This window comes from Lepidochelys olivacea, assembly GCF_965140295.1.
Source record: "Lepidochelys olivacea isolate rLepOli2 genome assembly, chromosome: 2".
NCBI classification, from domain to species: Eukaryota; Metazoa; Chordata; order Testudines; family Cheloniidae; genus Lepidochelys; species Lepidochelys olivacea.
Window position 1 is genome coordinate 11,851,570 of NC_140412.1, and position 25,097 is coordinate 11,876,666.

Sequence of the window (25,097 nt, forward strand, 5' to 3'; positions counted from 1 at the left end):
TAGAGTCTAAAGCAGTTAAAAATATGGATGCAAAGTAACAAAATGAGATTCACTTGGAAAAATGCTTTATTTTCTATCTGGAAAAATATATTCAGTGGAAATCAGGAATGGCTAATGAAGCATGGTGGGGATAGTGCTTGACAAACTAGACATGGGTTTCTAGGTTATATGGCAGCCAAAACAGTCAATGCAAATTTAGGCTGCATAGGCAAAGCATGACATTATGGAGGAGAGAGATAATAGTTCAACTCTATCCCTGTGTTACAATCATGCTGAGAATATCACACTCAGTTCTCGGCACCAGAATGACACTGACAAACTGGAGAACATAGAGATGAGCAAGAAAAAAAGATTGAGGGCTGAAGGTATCGCCCAATGTGGAAAGATTAAAAGAGCCAAATGTGCCTAGCCTGGCTAAGTGATAATTCTGGGGGGACATGGAGAAACTCTACAAATATTTGATCATTAGTGGAGGAATGGAAATAATTAATTAGGGTGGTACCAGGGGATAATGGGATGAAATGGAGAAGGAAGACATAAAGTGTGTGGACCATGAGATGCTTGATAGAATAAGGAGTAATGGTCTCAAGTTACAGTGGGGGAGGTTTAGGTTGGATATTAGGAAAAACTTTTTCACTAGGAGGGTGGTGAAACACTGGAACGGGTTACCTAGGGAGGTGGTAAAATCTCCTTCCTTTGAGGTTTTTAAGGTCAGGCTTGACAAAGCCCTGGCTGGGATGATTTAGTTGGGGATTGGTCCTGCTTTGAGCAGGGGGTTGGACTAGATGACCTCCTGAGGTCCCTTCCAACCCCGATATTCTATGATTCTATGTAATAGTCTGCTGAACTCTCAAAGGAAACAGTGGGCATCACATTGCTTGGACTATTTAAAACTATATTGGACAATACATTAGTAAATGTCCTGTAGGGAAGAATCCTGCACTGGCAGGGAGAGATGGAGTTTATTACCATTTGAACCTTCTTATCTCTACTTTCTCTGATTATAATCTGTTGATCATATATATCCGAAATGCACCATTTGACCTTCTTACATTGCAAAGTAAGGTTGCTTATTAAAGAAATGTTACTAAGGCAGCCTATAGACATGGGAAGAATGTAGGGCAAATTTCTGCAGTGATATACATGCAAACTTTCCCACTGACAAGCAGAATTTGGCCTATAATAGACATTCTAGATTCACAATAAGAAAAGGAGTACTAGTGTCACCTTAGAGACTCACCAATTTATTTGAGCATAAGCTTTCATGAGCTACAGCTCAGTTCATCGGATGAAGTGAGCTGTAGCTCACGAAAGCTCATGCTCAAATAAATCGGTGAGTCTCTAAGGTGCCACAAGTCCTCCTTTTCTTTTTGCGAATACAGACTAGCACGGCTGCTGCTCTGAAACCTAGATTCACAATGCAGTCTTTAGAAATCAGCCAGTGTTTTTCATGTGGCAAGGGTCACTTGGCCCTGATTAAAACCGTTATATTTAGTATGTTGGTGCTGTAGTAGAAATAAGGTCTGATCCGGCCAAGAAGGATCTGAATGGTAGGAAGTGCCACCTCTTGCCTTTGTCACCCTACTGAGGAATACGGTGAGCATGCAAGTTTTGATTGAAAACCGGATACAACATCTGTGCTGAACTTCTCTGATTAGGTAGCCAAGGGGCATCCTTGATAGCTGCCCCCCAACATGTGTGCATAAAGATCCATGAATTTATGGCTAGTTAGCTCTGTGTATTTGATACGTTCGCCAGCAGAGGCAGTCAGTGGGCCTGCATTTAGTAACAAAGGAGCTGCGTCTTGTATATGTGCCCATAGAGAACATGGGCATGGTCTAGGCATGTTTTGGTACTGTTCTTGGTGGAGGGTGTGTCTCTGCTGAGCAGGGCTGGCATGTTTGACAGCAGGAGGAGAATGTGCTATTGCTGAGCGTGTCCACTGATTAAGTAGCAGAAGAGCTGACACCTGCCCGGCGTGTCTTTTGAGATCAGCAGCACAGAAGGTGTGGATCTGCTGAGTGTGGCTGATGCATGTAGCAGTAGTGGAACGGGGTATGCGTATGTCAGAAGAAGGGGTGCTGGTGTGATTGAAGTAACTGGTACATTTGGCAGCGGAAGTGTCACGTGCCTAACCATGCTAGATATACTTTGTACTCCCAGCAGAAGAGGAAGAGAGCCTGTGTATGTTTCACTGAAAAGGTTCACTGACCTGGTATACCTGGCATCAGAGGACTCGCACACCTCCTGGCATGGCCCCCAAAATGGTGGAATAAAACACCTCTCTCTGTCCCTTCATCTCGACCATGACAGCTTTATATTTACCTGTTATCACTCAAGAAGGAGATCTTGAAGTCAATGCGGATACTTCTCTGAAAACATCCACTCAGTGTGCTGGAGCAGCAGTCAAAAAAGCAAACAGAATGCTGGGAATCACTAAGAAAAGGATAGATAATAGGACAGAAAATATCATGTTGCCGCTATATAAATCCATGGTACGTCCGCATCTTGAATACTGCGTGCAGATGTGGTCACCCCATCTCAAAAAAGATATATTGGAATTGGAAAAGGTTCAGAAAAGGACAACAAAAATGATTAGGGCTATGAACGGCTTCCATAGGAGGAGAGATTAATAAGACTGGGACTTTTCATCTTGGAAAAGAGATGGCAAAGTGGAGATATGATTGAGGTTTTATAAAATCATGACTGGTGTAGAGAAAGTAGATAAGGAAATGTTATTTATTCCTTCTCATAACACAAGAACTAGGGGTCACCAAATGAAATTAATAGGCAGCAGGTTTAAAACAAATAAAAGGAAGTATTTCTTCACACAATGCACAGTCAACCTGTGGAACTCCTTGCCATAGGATGTTGTGAAGGCCAAGACCATAACAGGATTCAAAAAAGAAGTAGATAAATTCATGGAGGATAGGTCCATCAATGGGTATTCGCCAGGATGGGCAAGAATGGTGTCCCCAGCCTCCGTTTGCCAGAAGCTGGGAATCAGCGACAGGGGATGGATCTCTTGATGATTACCTGTTCTGTTCATTCCCTCTGGGGCACCTGGCACTGGCCACTGTCGAAGGACAGGATACTGGGGTGGATGAACCTCTGGTCTGACTCAATAGGGCCACTCTTATGTTCTTACTTGCATTTCTGGGATTGTGGGCCTTTAAACCTGCTGGTGGCGAGTAAATGGAGTAAATGCCAGTGTAACTCTACTGACATCGATCAGGACATGGAGCATCTTTATATTTCAATATAGTACAGCGCCAAGCACACTACTGATGACAAACCAACAAACAACAACCCTGGCTGAAATCCTCCGCTCTGCATTGGAAAGTTTAGGAATAAGAGTTTATTTGATTTAGAAAATGAGAGCATTCATAATGAAAGCTGAAATGGCATCCTTAACTTGCCCTGTTGTGCCTAGGTATTACAGGGATGACTGGTGTGTTGTACCTTCGGGTACTGAAGTAGGTATGTACAAACCAGGAGAGTGAGAGACACAGTGCCCAGGCCTTGTGCCCCAAATATTACATTCTAATCACAAAATTTGAACTTGTACACACAAGCAGTTAATTGCATGTGCAAACAGGTGTGCTTGTATAATCCACTGTTCAGTATGTGTCACACTCACGAAAGCTTATGCTCTAATAAATTGGTTAGTCTCTAAGGTGCCACAAGTACTCCTTTTCTTTTTGCGAATACAGACTAACACGGCTGTTACTCTGTAACTTCCCACTCTGTGTCTGATTTGCACAGATGAGTCTGTTTCAGCTGCCAGCTATGGGAGTTAGTCCTTTAGTTCAAGCTATAGATATTCATGAAGTCCTAGGTACAAACTTAGGTCACTAGCAAGGTGGATGTTACACTTATCCATAAAAAGAACCTTGTGGCACCTTAGAGACTAACAAATTTATTTGAGCATAAGCTTTCGTGGGCTACAGCCCACTTCATCGGATGCATAGAATGGTAGAATGGAACATATAGTAAGAAGATATATACATACAGTGAAGGTGGAAGTTGCCATACAATCTGTAAGAGGCTAATTAATTAAGATGAGCTATTATCAGCAGGAGAAAAAAAACTTTTGTAGTGATAATCAAGATGGCCCATGTAGACAGTTGACAAGGTGTGAGGATACTTAACATGGGGAAATAGATTCAATATGTGTAATGACCCAGCCACTCTCAGTCTCTATTCAAACCCAAGTTAATGGTATCTAGTTTGCATATTAATTCAAGCTCAGCGGTTTCTCATTGGAGTCTCTTTTTGAAGCTTTTCTGTTGCAAAATTGCCACCCTTAAGTCTTTTACTGAGTGGCCAGAGAAGTTGAAGTGTTCTCCGACCGGTTTTTGAATGTTATGATTCCTGATGTCTGATTTGTGTCCTTTTATTCTTTTGCGTAGAGACTGTCCGGTTTGGCCAATGTACATGGCAGAGGGGCATTGCTGGCACATGATGATATATATCACATTGGTAGATGTGCAGGTGAACAAGCCCCTGATGGCGTGGCTAATGTGATTAGGTCCTATGATGGTGTCACTTGAATAAATATATGGACAGAGTTGGCATCGGGCTTTGTTGCAAGGATAGGTTCCTGGGTTAGTGGTTTTGTTGTGCGGTGTGTGGTTGCTGTGAGTATTTGCTTCAGGTTGGGGGACTGTCTGTAAGTGAGGACTGGCCTGTCTCCCAAGATCTGTGAGAATGAGGGATCATTTTTCAGGATATGTTGTAGATCTTTGATGATGTGCTGGAAATGTTTTAGTTGGGGGCTGAAGGTGACAGCTAGTGGCATTCTGTTGTTTTCTTTGTTGGGCCTGTCCTGTAGTAAGTGACTTCTTGGTACTCTTCTGGCTCTGTCAATCTGTTTCTTCACTTCTGCAGGTGGGTATTGTAGTTGTAAGAATGCTTGATAGAGATCTTGTAGGTGTTTGTCTCTGTCTGAGGGGTTGGAGCAAATGCGGTTGTATCTTAGAGCTTGGTTGTAGACAATGGATCGTGTGGTGTGTCCTGGATGGAAGCTGGAGGCATGTAGGTAAGTATAGTGGTCAGTAGGTTTCCGGTATAGGGTGGTGTTTATGTGACCATCACTTATTAGCTCCATAGTGTCCAGAAAGTGGATCTCTTGTGTGGACTGGTCCAGGCTGAGGTTGATGGTGGGATGGAAATTGTTGAAATCATGGTGGAATTCCTCAAGGGCTTCTTTTCCATGGGTCCAGATGATGAAGATGTCATCAATGTAGCGCAAGTAGAGTAAGGGTGTTAGGGGACAAGAGCTGAGGAAGCGTTGTTCTAAGTCAGCCATAAAAATGTTGGCATACTGTGGGGCCAAGCGGGTACCCATAGCAGTGCCGCTGACTTGAAGGTATATATTGTCCGCAAATGTGAAACAGTTGTGGGTGAGGACAAAGTCACAAAGGTCAGCCACCAGGTTTGCCGTGACATTATCGGGGATACTGTTCCTGCTAGGTTGTAGTCCATTTTTGTGTGGAATGTTGGTGTAGAGGGCTTCTACATCCATAGTGGCCAGGATGGTGTTTTCTGGAAGATCACTGATGGATTGTAGTTTCCTCAGGAAGTCAGTGGTGTCTCGAAGATAGCTGGGAGTGCTGGTAGCGTAGGGCCTGAGGAGGGAGTCTACATAGCCAGACAATCCTGCTGTCAGGGTGCCAATGCCTGAGATGATGGGGCGTCCAGGATTTCCAGGTTTCTGAATCTTGGGTAGCAAATAGAATACCCCTGGTCCATGTGTATGTACTTGGTTGCATGCAGAATTACCTGCTTTGCACACACACATACACAGTATGCAAATGCAATCACCTGTTAGCACATGCCCATGCCAATTTTGTGGTCACTACCTAAACGAAATCTTGTATGTTGTGGGAATGCATATTGTACCTTGATTAATATCCTAAGGCATAATAACCATGAGCACTACTTTTGTGCTGTCTGTGATTTGCCCCATCGGTTGTCTGAAAAGCTCCCACCCAAACTGGACATAATCTGCCCCACTCTGAGCTGACAGCAAAGTCTGCCACACAAATCTTCAAGCCCCCACCAGCCCAGGGAGAATCAACGCAAGTGAATAGGAAGATGGGGCAATGACTGTAGAGCATTATCTGGGGTGATTTAAGCAAGACGGGGTTTCAGTGGCTCTAGATCAAAGTCTAGGGAAGTCATGTCTGAGACAGTAGATACTGTACCCTGTGAGGTCTGCAGCCAGGTCTGCATTCCTGGGGGTCAGCCGTCCACATCACAAGGCAGACTGCTCCTTGGATTGCTTTACTTCAAAAGGCTTTGAGGAGTTAAGCACCCTGCATTGCAAAGTGCTGAGCATTTCCTGAGAGGTGCGGAGCCACCCTTAATTCAAACTAAGGGCAATGGGCCCTGAGGGTACTCAGCCCCTTGCAGGATGCAGCCCTCAATGGACTTCAACAGCATTCCCATCCGTGGGCAGAGTAGAGAAACTGCACCCAGGTCTCCTGCGTGATAGTGCAGAGAAGCAGGCACGCGATGGGTCTGCACAAGGTCTGTGCATCAGCTAACTCCCATGTCATTTATGTTAACATTCATAAACCAGTCGGAGAACACTTCAATCTCTCTGGTCATGCGATTACAGACATGAAAGTTGCGATATTACAACAGAAAAACTTCAAAACCAGACTCCAGCGAGAGACTGCTGAATTGGAATTCATTTGCAAATTGGATACAATTAACTTAGGCTTGAATAGAGACTGGGAGTGGCTAAGTCATTATGCAAGGTAACCTATTTCCCCTTGTTTTTTCCTACCCCCCCTCCTCAGACGTTCTTGTTAAACCCTGGATTGGTGCTGGAAATGGCCCACCTTGATTATCATACACATTGTAAGGAGAGTGATCACTTTAGATAAGCTATTACCAGCAGGAGAGTGGGTTTGTGTGTGTGTGTTGGGGGCGGGGTGAGAAAACCTGGATTTGTGCTGGAAATGGCCCACCTTGATTATCATACACATTGTAAGGAGAGTGATCACTTTAGATAAGCTATTACCAGCAGGAGAGTGGGGTGGGGGGGGGAGAGAACACCTTTTGTAGTGATAAACACCCATTTTTTCATGGTTTGTGTGTATAAAAACATCTTCTGTATTTTCCACAGTATGCCTCCGATGAAGTGAGCTGTAGCTCACGAAAGCTTATGCTCAAATAAATTGCTTAGTCTCAGAGGTATCTAGGGAACTCCACCGCCTACTGCAAAAAGTTAGCCTCCAAGTGAGCTTAGGCACCTACAGGGTTAGCCAGCAGCTGAGCAGGGCTTTTGTGGATTGCAGTGGTACCTAAAGATGGGACTTAAGTCTGGGGTTTAGGCACCTCAGGACCTTTGTGGGGGTATTAATAGTTCCTTTCTCCTACACTTTGTGTGTCTTTGAGGTAGTAACTGTCTCTCACTATGTGTTTGTAAGGTGCCTTGTGTAATGGAACCCCAGTCTTACTTGGGCCCTCTAACTGCTACCATAACACAAATAACAGTAACAATAATTAATAAAAATCCCTTTTAATATATAGATGGCCTTGGTGGAATGAGTCAGTGGACGGGTGGCTTCCTTGTAACCTCTTCACTACTTTTGGGCACTAAAGCGTGGGAGGAAACACATGAACATTTGGAGACACTTGTTCATCAGTGTTTGAAATGCTACCAATCAGCATTCCTCACTTACAGTGAATGGCTGGGGGAAGCTGACCTCCTTAGAACCTGATTCACGGCAGAAATCAGCAAAGTTCTGAGGATGTTGCAGCTGGTGGTTTTCATGACCGGGGCAAGGTGAGATAGGGATGCGTTGTTTTTTATTTCATAAATAAACTTGTTAGAGCAGGGCAACTAGAAATCAAGACTCCTGGGTTCCATTCCTAGCTCTGTTACTGACTTATCTAAGGTTGTTGGATTTAGTTTGCCTGTGCTGTGTGGTGTTTGTGGCCTGTGACATGCAGGAGTTCAGACTAGATGATCTGGTGGTCCCTTCTGGCCTCAAACGCTATGACTGTAAGGTCACCCAGCATTTAATCTTGCTGGGTATGTCCACCTGGGGCTAAAAGATCTGCAGCATGACCATAGCTGGCCTGGGTCAACTGAGTGGATGTTCGGACTCGGGCTGAACCAGAGCTCTGGGACCCTCCACCCTTCCAGGGTCCCAGAGCTTGGGCATCAACCCGAGCCTGAATGTCTACAAGCAATTTTCAGCCCCAGACCCCAAGCACTGTGAGCCCGAGTCATCTGACCCGGACCAGCTGCAGGTGTTTTATCCCTGTGTAAACATACCCTCTAGGTCCTAGGTTTACCACCTGTATAATAATAATCATGTGTCTTTTGATTAGTTAATATTTTTAATCTTCTTCTGGGTCTCAGATAAAAGCTGGTACACTGTGGTTAAGTGTTAGTGGTTTCCGCATGTACTCTCAATCCCTTTGTCCGGTCAGGGCAGTTTCATTCTATGATTCTAGTTTTTTTTAAAACCCTCTTTCCTGGACTTACAGTGCCTTCTGCATGGCTAGCTGAATAACTGAGGAGCTGTGATTGGGTTGGCTTCTTTCCCCTTAAACAATAATTAAAGGGTTTTAGATAAAATCAGTGGTTTCTGTGACCCAGAATAACAGCTGCAGATTGTAACAAACAACTTGAAGCCAGATCACATAATAATAATTTTGCATCCTTACAGCTTAGTTCTCAACACTGCAGGAATTCCAGGGCTTGTACAGATTTTTTTTTCCCCTTTACACAATCTAAGTGAACACTACCTTACATTTTCAGTCCCGATCTCTCACTGCCAGGCCCATCGCTGGTACACAGTGACATCTGCTGGCAGTGACAAACTCTCCACCACCTTTCTTTCGGTCATTTCCTTGCCAAACTCAGCTCCGAGTGTGACAACGAATAGTATCAGAAAGCTTTTGCATCTTTCCATTCCTCTTCTGGTGAGAGTTCTGTGAAAGAGATTCTTGTGACTTAGTCACTGATAACCGGGCCAGGATGCAGAACGCTCTTTAACACAGTATTACGGCTGACAGGTATGGATGAGCTGCTTGTCAAGAGGAGGTGAAAAGAGCCTTCCTAACCAGCTAATGTGCATGTAGAATATAAAATGAACCTGTTATTCTAGTAAATTACAGCCTCCAGAGGTGCTGCACAAAACAGAGCTTTGTTACCCCCAGGAGACCCCGTAGTCAGTCAAAGGCATCACCCCATCACATGCTACCTGCCATTTTCCCCCTCACTAAAAGCTTTGACACCTGTTCTTGTGGTCAAGTTTCCCCTCTCCTCCTTACCCATTCATAAGATCAGAAGAAGACCAGAGGCACTGTCATATACTCCAGTTGATTGACAAAGTTAGGTAGTCAGGTCCTTCCTTCTCCATATTTCACATCCCTTATGAAAGCTTGCTGCCGGGCTGACCTTCCCCTTTAGAGGCTGAAGATAGCGACTCTGACAGCTAGGGCAGATAGGCAGCTGGGTCATGGAGCCAAGAGACCATGGCCAGAGGAATGGACGTTTGTTCACACCTTTCTTTTCTCGCCCACTTTGAAGTTTCTCGCACACTTTAATTACCAGTGCTCTGCCCCAGCCACACTAACTCGAGATGCTGTAACTTCAAATGCCAATACTGTCTGGGCTCTCTTACGTCAGCAGAAAGCTGCCACTTCACCTGTCTGATGCTTCTGGGTAACAAATCGAGACTGGGATACGAAAAGACTCTGCTAGGAAACCATTGCCTTGATCAGAAACATTTTTTATCAGTCCAGCGGAGGAGTGCATGTTATTATGGTCAACTGTTTTTACAGCTCCAGAGGGGCACATAGTAGTTTATAGACCAATGAGACCGGGCCTACCGTGAATAGCTCACAATCTTATGGCAAGATTCTACCCTGGGCAGCCTTAAGGGCACCAGGTCTCAGGGCTGTATTGTGGCAATTCACTGGGACTCTGTGTGGGCACAGGGCTTCACCCCACATGGACGAAAGTGCAGAATCAGGGCCTAAATTCAGAGAGACCTATTAAGTGTGTCCTCTTCCTATGCTGTATGACATATTCCTTTTGGACCTGGTGCAACATACGACAAAAACCTTGGGGTAAAAAAAAGCCAGAAACAGTGTCTCTGGGGAAGCTGGGCTGGGTGAGTTAATAGGTTTCTCTGACAGGGCAAAACATCCACCTGATACCCGACAAATCATCTGGGAGCTGCAGAGGTACAATCGCCACGTGCTATTTATAGGCTGGAGGGTACAAATTAATCAATGTCATGCTAAAGGCGACCGTGTTCTTGTTCTGCTTCAGTGTACACTCACCATCCAGTGCCTGGCAAGCTGTTTGTCTGATGGAAGCTTTGATCCTGAGTGAAGACAGATGAAAGCGGAGAGGATTGTTTTCCCCTAGAGACAAACACGTAGCACAACTGCTCACTATTTGTCGCATTTCAAAATTTAAGACAAATATCTAATTTTGGTGAAAGGCGGGAGAGGATTAGGGCACAACAGTCACAAAAACATGTTCCTGGTTGTGTGTTTACTTTGTTATTTTGGTCCTTTTACAAACTCTAATATACAATGTTGTTAACTGGAGTTTGCATCTGCAAGGACAAAGGAGTGGGACAATGCTTCAGCTCGATGAGACTTTATAGGTATGACAAGTTACCCAGGAAAAGGACAGACTCCGCCAGTATCTGTCAGAGGCAGGGGTGACCCATCCAGGATAGGGTCACACTGTCTTTGGAGTTTGGACCCTTGTGTCCATTTGTCCATTATTTCTGAACCGAGGCGGGTTGGTACATAGTACAAGGCCATCTCTACCCTCTCTTATAGCTTTTTCAGCACCGAGGTCCTTGGCAGGAGCCTGTCTGGACCTTACATTCACGTTGATTTAAATAGGATTTGATCAGAGACAAACACACACCGTTATCACTATTTACAAGGCACTGTAGGTACACTTGGGGTTTAAGAAAACACAGGCACAATTAGCCATAGTCTTTGCTGGCCTCCCCCCACTGACTTCATTTGGTCCGATGTGCCCTGAGAGCTGCAGGGAAAGCTGCATCAAAGGAACTTTTGGCACTGCTTCTCTACAAACAAACCCCTTCATGTCTGGCTCACTCTGTGCCAGTAGGTCTCCAAGGCCACGGCACCCGTGGGGGCATTTTTGTGCCCCTGCAAGACACCCTGCCACCGAAATGCTGCCACCGAGTACGGCCGCCGGAGAACCACCTGCCAAAATGCCACTGAGAAGTGCCCGCCACAGTCTTCTGGGAATAGCAATATGCTATTCCCACAGAAAGGTTGGGGACCACTGCTCTGTGTGGTGGAATGCAGATTTGACTCCACTCTTCTATTGTGGTGTTGTGTTGTGTTCAGAATCATAAAAAAACAGCAGGCCTGTAAATACTTCCAAAGGGGCCCGCACAAACAGCAGTTCTCTCACAGAGCTCTGGCTGGCACTTGTAGAAATGTAGTAATTTTCCTCAACAAAACTTGGAAACGCGGAGTGCTTTGTAAGTCAATCAGTTCTAGCTGATCTTTGGCCTCGGTTTCTGTACGTTCAGCCAAAAATAGGTCTGCAAACAGTATGAATGTGCTGGGTTTTTTTCTTTAACTTTTGAAACTCTTAGAAACTGTGATCAGTCAATCAAACAAATCTTGGAGCTGTTGAATGGAGTCGTTTCAGATACTGTAATGAGCTCAGTCAATGCACACGGAAATACTTAGACCCCAATTTTCTCTCCCACTGCACTGTCTGCTGTGCAAAGGGGTAGAAACTGGTCTCTTCTTCCCAGCAGGGGATATCCTAGATGTGGAAGAGTCACTATCGGGCCTAGAGCTGACAGAGGTGATTTCTATGACACTACCATCATCCTCTTTCAGAATCCCCACTGTAAGGGCTTGTGAGGAGGAATGGTCAAGGCGGGGAAAGGATGGACAGTACGCTGGGGACCGTTACTGGCTTGGAAAACTTTAAAGCAGCTCCTAGGCTTCTCTAAACTCTGCTGGGGCCAGGTCCAGTGCAGAGTTGGCTAGAGAACTGGGAAGCTGTCACCAGCTACCTCATTCGCCTACCCCTACCCGCTGTACAAAGTATTGGAAAGGCCATGGGCCAAAATCATTGGCTGTTTTGCCCCACTCTGGTGATGCAGAGATGGATCTGGCCTGTGGATCTGGCCTTCCATCATACTCATAAGGAAGTGCACCAGGGACCTGCTGGAAAATGGTGCAGCACCTCCTCTCCCGAGGTACTCCAGAAGCCCTTGTGTTTCCCTGAGGCTCGATGCCTCATGAAGCTCCAGCTGGGGGCAGCGTGTTTGCACAGTGGGGCTGGACCTTCTGGGACAATTGAGCTCTGTGTATTTTCCCTGTGCAAGGAATGAAACCATTACGGTATCTGGTTACAATATGGTCAGGGTTCTTAGCCAGCCTGTCATCAATTCCCTGTACATTAACAGCCTGATTTATCAGTGAGGCTGAGAGCACCTGTAGCTCCCCCTGAACCCTGAAAATCAGACCCTACGTCTTCTGTATTTATTAAATCAGAATGAAGTGCAGTGCCTGAAGTGGGCTCTTTTTTTGGTTTGGTTTGGTTGTTTTGTTTTGTTTTTTGGACTAATGATCTAAAACAAACTCTTAGTTGAGATGAATTGCTGATCTCTTGTAGAAGCATAAGGTAATGCAACCTTTGATGTGAAATCTGCCAAGATATTAATAGAGTTTTAACCTCATTAAGGTAATACAATTCTGCACCTGTGCTTTCAAGAATGCAGCCATCTGTGTTACCTCTGGTCAGCAGCTTTCGAAAGTGGAGCTGGGTGAAATATCCACCGCAAAAAATCTCAAGCATCTAAATTTACCTGGTTTCAACTTCACAGAACATCCACAAAGTTTAATGAAATTTCTAAAAATGTCGATGAAATGTTGCACGGAAATATTTCCGCAGGTTGGCTGTTTTGTGACAAATTTTTAAAGCCTCATTCACTCCAAAATTCACAGGTTGTTAACTCTGAAAAACAAAAAGCTAGAGGAGGAGGAGGGGAAAGTGCTGGTGTCCTTCCAAAGCTATATGGTCCAATGCAGTGGCTCTCAACCTTTTCAGACAGCTGTACCCCTTTCAGGAGTCTGATTTGTCTTGTGTACCCGCAAGTTTCACTTCACTTAAAAACTACTTGCTTACAAAATCAAACATAAAAATACAAAAGTGTCACAGCACACTATTACTGAAAAATTGCTGACTTTCTCATTTTTACCATATAATTATATAATAAATCAATTGGAATATAAATATTGTACTTACATTTCAGTGTCTAGTCTATAGAGCAGTATAAACAAGTCACTGTCTGTATGAAATTTTAGTTTGTACTGACTTTGCTAGTGCGTTTTATGTAGCCTGTTGTAAAACTAGGCAAATATCTAGATGAGTTGACGTAGCCCCCGGAAGACCTCTGTGTACCCTCAGGCGTATGTGTATCTCTGGTTGAGAACCACTAGTCTAATGGATTAAACTCATGCTAGGGAACCAGGAGAGAGGAAGAGGTGGCCTTGGCACTAACTAGACTGAGACTCAGGAGACCCGGATTGAATTTCCGTCTTTGCAACAAGTTTCCTCTGGGCCTTGAAAATACTAATAAAAACATGCACAATTTATGAAAAAAATATCGACGTGAATATAGTTCTGGGGAATGTCCTGCAGCCCGCTCTCAGCCGGAAAACGGTTTATAATATGAACCACAGCAGTGCAGAATTCCCCACAATTCTCATCGAACGAGCCTCAGTCCTGAGCTGGAGAGACCATCTGTAGGGGGGAGACAATAATTCATTTTCCTTTCTTGTTCAGCTCATGGCCTGTAACTGAGAGTGCCAATTAGCAGTGGTGGTTTTGTCATGCAGACTCTTCTCAATTAGACTGTGACCATTATCTTACTGCAAAGAGGACATTGGAGATAGTACAGATGGACATTACTTTCAGTTACCGGGCTGCACTAGAGATTGGTGGCATGCATGGTGAATGATCCCTTGCCAATTACAGAATCTTACGAGTGAGACAGGGAAAAGACCTGTTAGCTTGCCCAGTCCATGACAATGCCAAATCAGGATTGTTCCAAGCCTGTAACTCACCTAGTCTCATTTGAGTGACTTTTGAAGGGCTCCCAATGTCAGTGCAGGAGTCACCTCTACTGATGTTGGAGTGACTCGGTCAGAAATTTGATTTCATTTTTATTAAAATAAGAGGCACCTCCACATAAAAAAGGAGACTGTGTGAAAGAGACAACAAAAAGAATATAGAATATGCACTTTCTAACATTTCCCTCATGCCTCCCTCTATAAAATGAATAAGTGAAGGAAAAGTCAAGTGAATTACTGTTTGAATTGGAAGGCAGCAGGGCTAATTACAGTCTAAATGCATGTTTAGGGCTGATTTTTGCCATTACTTTCCTGTTTAGATAGTTCCCATCTTCATTATCATAGGCCACAAACCAGAGTTTCAAATAAAATATGTGATTATAGGCCACGGCTGTTTTCAAGCTGAAGACATGTTTGTAAACTTGGCAGCTACTTGAGGAGTTGCAAGTGAATGGGATAAAGGCAGATAAACATGACTTGTTAGCTTAAAAAAGCCACTGAGGGATTATTCTTCTATTTCAGTATTCATTGCATCGGCAGTCCAGGATTTGAGACTCACAAATAATTCTAATTCATCCCTTGACTCTTCCCTATACCTGCGAGCCACTTCCCTGCTGTTATTAAATCAGTTTGTTTTAACATACAGATACATTCTGATATAAACTTTATAATGAAACCCCCTTTGCACTAGATGATCCCACTACAAAGCCCCATATAACAAGCTGCATTCAAGTTACGTCTGTAGCACTGTCTTACTCCAGGATGTCAATATACTTCACGTGAAATATTGGAATGATCAGTGTAGACAGCACCTCCACCAATATAGAGTGCTGTATTTTAATCTTAGCGTTAAGTTGTTGTTTTGTATGTTTAGTTGCATCTGACTGGGGGGGGGTGAGGGGATCTTAGTAGGAAGTTTGACTCATGCCTGTGTGTGGTGGAGTTGTTACTTGCAAGAAACCCTTTGAATTCTGTAAGTGACTGTTACGATACACATAACTTAATCCTAAACAAGAAATGTGTTGTACTTCGAAAGTGTGTTCCTAAGGGGCAGGGTTACCAATTTAACTCCCTTGCCTCCTTTTTGATTGACAGATAAGTCAACCAACTGTCTCTTTTCATTAAGGATTAAATTAATTTCTCTGCTGTGGGCCAGTACATGCGGTATGCCCAGGGGTGAAAGTAAGTTAGAGGACTTACCGGTACGCCGGAGTCCTGAGCAGGGGGCGTGGCCTCAACCGGAAAAGGCGTGGCCTCAACGGGAAAAGGCAGGGCCTTAAATCCCTGGGCCCTTTCAATCTTGGGAGCCCCAGGCCCTTTATGTAAGGGGACTGTTGCCCCCTTACTAACATTCAGTGGGGGTGTTTTGGTTGGCTAGCTCCCAGTACTAAAAGGGGAAGGGTCTATCGGAAACCAGGACCCTGAGACTGCCAGTCCCCAGGAACAATGGGGAGAGGCCAATGCTCCCGGTCAGCCTGAATGACAGGGCAAGCAGGCTAATCAGGGAGTCAGGAGGCCAGGGAGATCATGTCTTCCGTGTGAACTGGATTTGCCTGGGTCAGACGGAGTGGGGCCGAGCTAAGGAGAAAGCGGGGTCCCAAGCTAAGCAGAAATGCCATTGGCCTTCTTGGCAACAAGGGCATGCTGTTGACTCATATGCAGCTTCTCGTCCACTGTAACCCCTAGGTCCTTTTCTGCCGAACTGCTGCCGAGCCATTCGGTCCCTAGTCTGTAGCGGTGCATGGGATTCTTCCATCCTAAGTGCAGGACTCTACACTTGTCCTTCTTGAACCCCATCAGATTTCTTTTGGCCCAATCCTCTCATTTGTCTAGGGCCCTCTGTATCCTATCCCTACCCTCCAGCGTATCTGCCTCTCCTCCCAGTTTAGTGTTATCTGCAAACTTGCTGAGGGTGCAATCCACACCATCCTCCAGATCATTTATGAAGATACTGAACAAAACCGGCCCCAGGACCGACCCTTGGGGCACTCCACTTGATACCGGCTGCCAACTAGACATGGAGCCATTGATCACTACCCATTGAGCCCGACAATCTAGCCAGCTTTCTATCCACCTTATAGTCCATTCATCCAGCCCATACTTCTTTAACGTGCTGACAAGAATACTGTGGGAGACTGTGTCAAAAGCTTTGCTAAAGTCAAGGAACAACACATCCACTGCTTTCCCCTCATCCACAGAGCCAGTTATCTCACCATAGAAGGCATTAGATTAGTCAGGCATGACTTGCCCTTGGTGAATCCATGCTGACTGCTCCTGATCACTTTCCTCTCCTCTCAGTGCTTCAGAATTGATTCCTTGAGGACCTGCTCCATGATTTTTCCAGGGACTGAGGGGAAGCTGACTGGCCTGTAGTTCTCAGGATTGTCCTTCTTCCCTTTTTTAAAGATGTGCACTGCATTAGCCTTTTTCCAGTCGTCCGGGACTTTTCCCGATCGCCATGAGTTTTCAAAGATAATGGCCAATGGCTCTGCAATCACATCCGCCAACTCCTTTAGCACTCTCGATGCAGCGCATCCGGCCCCATGGACTTGTGCTCGTCCAGGTTTTCTAAATAGTCCCGAACCACTTCTTTCTCCATAGAGGGCTGGTCACCTCCTCCCCATGCTGTGCTGCCCAGTGCAGTAGTCTGGGAGCTGACCTTGTTCGTGAAGACAGAGGCAAAAAAAGCATTGAGTACATTAGTTTTTTCCACATCCTCTGTCACTCGGTTGCCTCCCTCATTCAGTAAGGGGCCCACACTTTCCTTTACTTTCTTCTAGTTGCTAACATACCTGAAGAAACCCTTCTTGTTACTCTTAACATCTCTTGCTAGCTGCAACTCCAGGTGTGATTTGGCCTTCCTGATTTCACTCCTGCATGCCCGAGCAATATTTTTATACTCTTCCCTGGTCATTTGTCCAATCTTCCACTTCTTGTAAGCTTCTTTTTTGTTTTTAAGATCAGCAAGGATTTCACTGTTAAGCCAAGCTGGTCGCCTGTCATATTTACTATTCTTTCTACACATCGGGATGGTTTGTCCTTGTAATCTCAGTAAGGATTCTTTAAAATACAGCGAGCAATCCACCCTTGTACTTTTGTTAGGGCACCAGCAGCTGCTGATCCAGCCCTTGATTTGGCCAGGTGATTTCCACTGCTCTGAGGGATGGAAAGCAACTGGCCTGGGTTAACAATGAAAGTGGAAATCTACAAGGCTCCAGGCTGTGACCTTGTAATACCAGGCAGGGCTGAGTGGGGCTTCCCCGTTGAAGGCACACTGTTAGACCTGCCTCTGGAGAGGGTGTATTCCTTCACTTCGCTCAGGATAGGAAGGTGAAAGGGGCTGGTAAATGATTGTTCAATCTGGAAGGGCACTCAAATCACACATGCAATCTGCTCTTCCTTAACCTTTAGGCAGACATCCAGGGGGTCACAGGGATCCAAGGTGAAAAAGCTGTGTGCTCCAAGCTGCTCTGCTTGGTACACCGGGGCCACCTTCTATCTTGTTATTCCGATGCTTTCAGTGACATGGCTCAAGCTTTCATCCACTTAGGAGCCAATGTACTGGGTGCTTCCGGGAGGAGGAGGAGGAGGAGCTGGGTGCAAAAATCCTGCATACAGATTGGCTACCACCTGCCAGACTGACACAAAGAGGAAAGAGGACACCTCCATTCATCCATGCTAGTGTTGTCCCGTCATGGAAAACAAATAGTGAGGAAAGAGGATTTTGTTTCCTGATTCCTCTACTCTAAAAAGAAAAGGGAAGGAAAGTGGTGGCTGGGAGGGCGGAGTTTTGCTGATAAGGAACTGCTTTCTTACATATGTTGCAAGCAGTTCCTTCCCAGGTATATTCACCTTTCTGAGCAAATGATTGCCTTGAAAATCAAATTTGCTATTTGCTGGTTTTCTGTCTCATTAGGGGACAATTCAAATAGAGCATATTTGACTTAGGGGGAGGGATAGCTTAGTGGTTTGAGCATTGGCCTGCTAAACCCAGGGTTGTGAGTTCAATCCTTGAGGGGACCTGTCATAAATATAAAGGGAAGGGTAAACCCCTTTGAAATCCCTCCTGGCCAGGGGAAAGCTCCTCTCACCTGTAAAGGGTTAAGAAGCTAAAGGTAACCTCGCTGGCACCTGACCAAAATGACCAATGAGGAGACAAGATACTTTCAAAAGCTGGGAGGAGGGAGAGAAACAAAGGGTCTGGGTCTGTCTGTAGTCGTCTTGGCCAGGGACAGAACAGGAATGGAGTCTTAGAACTTTTAGTAAGTAATCTAGCTGGGTATGTGTTAGATTATGATTTCTTTAAATGGCTGAGAAAAGAATTGTGCTGAATAGAATAACTATTTCTGTCTGTGTATCTTTTTTGTAACTTAAGGTTTTGCCTAGAGGGGTTCTCTATGTTTTTGAATCTAATTACCCTGTAAGATATCTACCATCCTGATTTTACAGGGGGGATTTCTTTATTTCTATTTACTTCTATTTTTTATTAAAAGTCTTCTTGTAAAACACTGAATGCTTTTTCATTGTTTTCAGATCCAAGGGTTTGGGTCTGTGGTCACCTATGCAGATTGGTGAGGCTTTTTACCAAACCTTGTCCAGGAAGTGGGGTACAAGGTTTTGGGAAGTATTTTGGGGGGAAGGACGCGTCCAAACAGCTCTTCCCCAGTAACCAGTATTAGTTTGGTGGTGGTAGCGGCCAGTCCAAGGATAACGGGGGTAATATTTTGTACCTTGGGGAAGTTTTGACCTAAGCTGGTAAAGATAAGCTTAGGAGGTTTTTCATGCAGGTCCCCACATCTGTACCCTAGAGTTCAGAGTGGGGGAGGAACCGTGACAGATTGAGGGATCTGGGGCAAAAATTGGGGATTGGTCCTGCTTTGAGCAGGGGGTTGGACTAGATGATCTCCTGAGGTCCCTTCCAACCCAGATATTCTATGATTCTATGACCTGTTCTCCCCCCCCACACCCCCGCATTAAAAATTCCAAATTAAGTGCTCTCTGTGAAGGTTCAGTTCGCACAAAATCTGATAATGAAAGTAATGACTTTAATTTATGTATATGCAATAGATACTTTGCAAAGCCAGCTATTATTAACCCTGAGAAGTGACATATATGCCTTTAAATAAATCAGGGCCAAATTCTGTCTCTCTGTCTCACAGGGATTAGTGCCTTTCTCCACAAATATATGTTTTGAAGTCAATGGTTCCACTCATGGAGTAAATGATTACAAATGTGAGTAAGGATGACAGAATCTAGCTCTTGATTTATTGGGATTGTGTGGTGTTTGTATCAGTATATCTCTATGTGTGTACATATGTGCAAAGGCAACCTTCTCAGGTAATATACGCAGAGACAACCTTAATTCTGGCATCTTGGGACTTTGCAACCTTAATGTTCTTTTAATGTGTTTTTTTTCTATGCGATTTCCTAGGTTTTTAAACAAGCAAACTGAAAAACAAACACACAAAAACCAAAAAAACCCCAGAAAGTCCATCACATGCAACCACATTGTCTCCCACATGGTTTATCAGCCAGGTCAAACTTTTTAGATCCACAGCACAGACTTCAGACATTTGAGCTTCCAGAGTAACTGTTAGCAGCAGAAAGTTGTCATCTCCTATGTGGGCAAGCCAGTAGAAGGATATGAGGTCCACATTTTACCCGTTGGATTCCTAGCACTGGCTGACAGCAAAGGAGTGTTGAGACTCAGCTCTGGTCTGCATGAGAAAATATCGCAGAATAGCAATTGCAGAATAACAGCTCTTGAATTAGCTCCCCACTGTCGACACTCCTATTCTGTACTGAGTGCCTCGTCCTGTTTCGTTTCATTTACTTTGGCAGTGGACTCCATCTGGGCAATTAGTGCAGAATAGCTATTGTGCTTTAAATTATCACCCTAGCCTATCCCACAATAACAGCCCATGTAGACAAGCCCTCAAGAATCTTATGTTGTGTTCCAGGTTCTGTGTGTAACCCACTCACCTTCTGGGTGTGGTGTTCTGTCCCATCTAGTGGCACCGAGACCACTTAGAGAGAGAGAAAGAGATTAATGAGTCTGCTCTACAGCCTTGGCTAGCAACCAGTTGGCTTTTAGCTCATGCGGTAGAGGCTCATGCATTAAGCTCCAGAGATCCCCAGTTTGATCCCGACGGCCTGGGTCTGTCGGTGTTACAGATGCTCTCATTGTTACAGATCTTTCTGTCCCTAACCACTCCAATCTGCCCTTGCCCCAGTCCAGATTCCTCTCTCCACCCGCCTCTCTCAGGTCTTTGTCCCAGTCTCCCCACTTGCCGCCCTCTATAGGCCCAGCTCTTCACTGATCTGCAACCCAGTCAGACTGTTTCACCTACATGCAAGGGGAGCGTTGAGCGCACAGGAGATACAGTCCCACAGCTCTCAGTTCTGGTACCCAGGACCATGGTGGCCTTGGAGCAGTAATTTCGGGGAAAGTCTTGCTCAGCCCATGCAAACCTGGGTTGAAACACGCTGTATTCAAATGAAATCTTTGGAGAAATTAGCAGCCAAACTCTAATGTGTACTGAGCATGTGCAAACTGAGATGTTTGGGGGCGTATGAGTTGGCCAAAGGGGAGGGATTTTTACAGGAGGATCAAAAGGTGACATCCATCCCCGTGAAATCTCAAATCCCTGCTCCAGTGCATGGAAGCACTAGAACATCTCAGCAAAGCCGGGGTGAGAATGTTTTTAACATGGGTTTTCACGGCTCCTCCCCCACACTAGGGAACAGATGTGGGGACCTGCATGAACAACCTCCTAAGCTTATCTTTACCAGCTTAGGTCAAAACTTCCCCAAGGTACAAAATATTCCACCCGTTGTCCTTGGACGGGTCGCTACCACCACCAAACTAATACTGGTTACTGGGGAAGAGCTGTTTGGACGCGTCTTTCCCCCCAAAATACTTCTCAAAACCTTGCACCCCACTTCCTGGACAAGGTTTGGTAAAAAGCCTCACCAATTTGCATAGGTGACCACAGACCCAAACCCTTGGATCTGAGAAAAATGAAAAAAACATTCAGTTTTCTTACAAGAAGACTTTTAATAGAAATAGAAGTAAATAGAAGTAAAGAAATCCCCCCTGTAAAATCAGGATGGTAGATATCTTACAGGGTAATTAGATTCAAAACATAGAGAATCCCTCTAGGCAAAACCTTAAGTTACAAAAAAGATACACAGACAGAAATAGTTATTCTATTCAGCACAATTCTTTTCTCAGCCATTTAAAGAAATCATAATCTAACGCATACCTAGCTAGATTACTTACTAAAAGTTCTAAGACTCCATTCCTGGTCTATCCCCGGCAAAGACAGCATATAGACAGACACACAGACCCTTTGTTTCTCTCCCTCCTCCCAGCTTTTGAAAGTATCTTGTCTCCTCATTGGTCATTTTGGTCAGGTGCCAGCGAGGTTACCTTTAGCTTCTTAACCCTTTACAGGTGAGAGGAGCTTTCCCCTGGCCAGGAGAGATTTCAAAGGGGTTTACTCTTCCCTTTATATTTATGACATGGGTCAAACGACATATTTGTCCGTAATTGCATTCTTGGAAACAACTGAACCTTTTTGGCTGAAAATTTCCAAAAAAATTCTGCCTGAAGCAGACACCTGGGATCATAGAATCATAGAATATCAGAGTTGGAAGGGACCTCAGGAGGTCATCTAGTCTAACCCCCTGCTCAAAGCAGGACCAGTCCCTAATTTTTGCCCCAGATCCCTAAATGGCCCCCTCAAGGATTGAACTCACAACCTTGGGTTTAGCAGGCCAATGCTTAAACCACTAAGCTATCCCTCCTCCCAAAGGATGGAACAGTTTGGCCTGAATGGTTAAAATTTGTCAAGTTACAAACAACTGAAACAGGGTCGTATAATGGGAAGCTTTGGGCAACTTTAACTAACAGACAGTGCTACCAACGCAACCTATAATACACACACACACACGGTCAAACAGCATTGCACTTCATATTGAGTTAGCTTTTTTGTACTGATATTTTAGGGTGAAGAAGGGCCTCAGGGTTTATCTGGATTGAGAGGAGAAAAGGGAAATCTTTTTAAAATAGATGTTGCACCATTATGATTAGACTATCCAGACGTTTTGAGTCCATACAATGAACATGGAAATCTTATGAGAAGAGGTCCTGTTGCCAATGTTTGGTACTGTGGGTTGGCTGGAGATAGCGCGGAGAGGAGCCTTACTCCCATTATTTGTATCTAGGACAGTTGAGCCTGAGTTTGAATCTAGAAATGGGCAAATGTTCAGGGGTTTCCTATTTTGCTTTAACTGGTTCATTTATGCTGAATGAAGAGACTTATGAAGTGCCTGTCACAGCTGTGTGTGATAAAGGCATATAATTTATAAACCAAGAGGGCTCGGATGGGGAAAAAGTCCTCAGGATTTCAGCAAAGATCCCAAAGAAGCTTTGCTGGGAGCAGTGGAGAGTTTGTTAGCCATTCCCCACCAAAGTAAACCTGAACCTGTGCCCTCAGATGCTGCTCTGAAGTTGATTCATTTTTGGGTTCATGACTGTCCACAACAGTGGTGTCCAGAACGGAAAAATCATTTAACCACTTATGTTCCCCAAACACTTAGGGAGCCCTCATTTTGCCTGCAATCTGTACAATTGTACTATTAGATGCGACATGGGGCATGTCTCTGCTACACATATTGTAAGGAATCTCAGTCATCTCTACACAAAGCCTCAGAGCAAATCCTAGTGATTGTCTGTGTTGCTATATATCCATTACTTGGGTCTTCCTTCTCATCTCCCCTTTGTGGTATATGTTGCATCCTCATCGGCTTGTAAAGCTCGTCACATACATTGTAAGCTGTGACCTGCCTTCAGAGTTTCCTCTGACACACCAATCATGCATGGGCCCTGCTAATACTGGTGTGACATGTAGTGTGTTTTATCTGTGGAATTAACCCCAGTTTGACGGTGTTCTGGACCTGGAATTTCATGACTATGGAGCACTGGGATCCTACACGGTGCCAATCCTATGAATTGCTAGTTTGGAAAGACCGAATCCTTCCTGCTTTAATTGGCTTGCCTTTTCCAGCTGCTGCTGTTGATGACTTAAATTACTTGCTTTAAAAAAAACATCGGTAGTGGGTCCAAAGTCAGGATTAACATGACCTCTCTTCTGTCTAAAACAAACAACCTTAGGAACAAGATGTGTTCTTGCTGCTGACAGTGGCAACTCCTTATAAGCATGATTATTCCAAGAATTAAACTTCTTGCCAAAGGTAGCATTTGCAATAGGCAAAATATTCAAGTGCCTACATGATTTAGGAGCATACATACCATTTTCAGAAGTAATTTAGGCATTTAAGAGCCTACTACCCTTGAAAAATAGCAGCTTCCATGACCAGCTTACAGTCCCTACCAAGTAATGCACAGCAGGTTAGTTCAGTCTAATAATAGACTAGACTAACTGTTTCCAGTGCCTATTCCTCTTCTTTTCTTCCTCCCTTCCTCCCGGCCTCTAACCCGGCGGTGTGTGTAGCTAGTCAAGCTGGGCCAATACTTCAACATCCCTCATCCCCTACCCTTTGTCTGTTTGTGTCGTTATACTGTACATAGAATCATAGAATCACAGAATCTCAGGGTTGGAAGGGACCTAAGGAGGTCATCTAGTCCAACCCCCTGCTCAAAACAGGACCAATCCCCAACTAAATCATCCCAGCCAGGGCTTTGTCAAGCCTGATCTTAAAAACTTCTGAGGAAGGAGATTCCACCACCGCCCTAGGTAATGCATTCCAATGTTTCACCACCCTCCTAGTGAAAAAGTTTTTACATCGTGCAGGGCAAGGATTTGCTCTTCTGTGTTTGCACAGCACCTGGCACAATGGGGCCCTCAGCCTTATATTTGCTATCACTAATAATAATAACAGTGAGAATTACCCACTCCTCAGGTGCATAGGATTTTTCACTTCCATTTTTTTCAAATCTCAATTTCTCGTGGGTATTTCATGAGAGTTGCCTTGTCTAACTTTTCAAGAACCAGGGTTCTTTGTTTATTCTAGGCTCAGTTTATTATTAATTTTTACTACAGCAATCCCCGGCGGGTTTCTGGGTGCTGCACAAATTGGTAGTAACGGGTGGTCCCTGTCTCAAAGCTATTACCTATGGCCACGACACAACAGAGGGTACAAAATACAATGGAATGGGGATAAAGGGAAGACAAGGAGTGACAGTAATAAGTTGGCAAGGTTACATGTGTTATTACTTCATTGTTTTTATATTGTTTTCTTTTTAAATAAGTTAAATGAGCAAGGGTATTGGTGAGTGGCTTGCAGCTCACTTGCTGACCAGGGAGTGTTAATGTTGGCGGTGGATCCTCTTGAGACTGTAAATAGTAGGTGCTCACGGTGAAGTGATTTTCCTTCTCAGTTATTCTTCCCTTGCTGTATTACTCGTGTCTTTGTGCTTTCAGCCGATGTTAATATTATGCTGATGCTGGTTCTGTTGTGTTGCAGGGATCCCCAGGCTCACCTGGCCCTCCTGGGAGGGATGGAGCAAAAGGAGAAACTGTAAGCTTTTTTGTTCCTTCCTTGTAATCCTTTCCTTTCAGTGTGAGCCAGGCAGTGGAAATCAATCTCTATTGAGTGGGACATGCCTCAGGGATTTGTGTGGCCATTTTAGGAGGAACAGAAACAAACGATGGAAGGTTAATGACCTCAGCGTTGTCTCTTACACGTTCGCAAAGACCGTGGACTTTATTGGGATGAAGCATATTGAGTGACTCCAGGGGCAGAGCTGTTACAATTCATTAAGCTGTGAGAGGGGGACACCAGGCAGGTTATGGTTTGGGACTTGCTGCTGCTGGGTTGGTTAAGAAGTGCAGGCACAAAACCCAGCCATTTGTTTCACGCTAGGCAAAGGGCTACCAGCCTGTGGAGATGGTGGGAATGGAGGATGACTGGAGAAGGGTAACAGGGAAGCCAATGTTGCATCC

At 44.7% G+C, this 25,097-nt stretch overlaps 1 protein-coding gene across 1 annotated transcript in view; it reads left to right on the forward strand.

The window, feature by feature from the left end:
- Nucleotides 1-25,097, forward strand: part of COL22A1 (collagen type XXII alpha 1 chain) — a 333,446-nt gene that overhangs the window by 136,312 nt on the left and 172,037 nt on the right. The window contains exon 13 of the mRNA XM_084619138.1: nt 24,619-24,672. Coding sequence (XP_084475264.1) covers nt 24,619-24,672 — 54 coding nt within the window. The remainder of the gene's footprint in view (nt 1-24,618; nt 24,673-25,097) is intronic.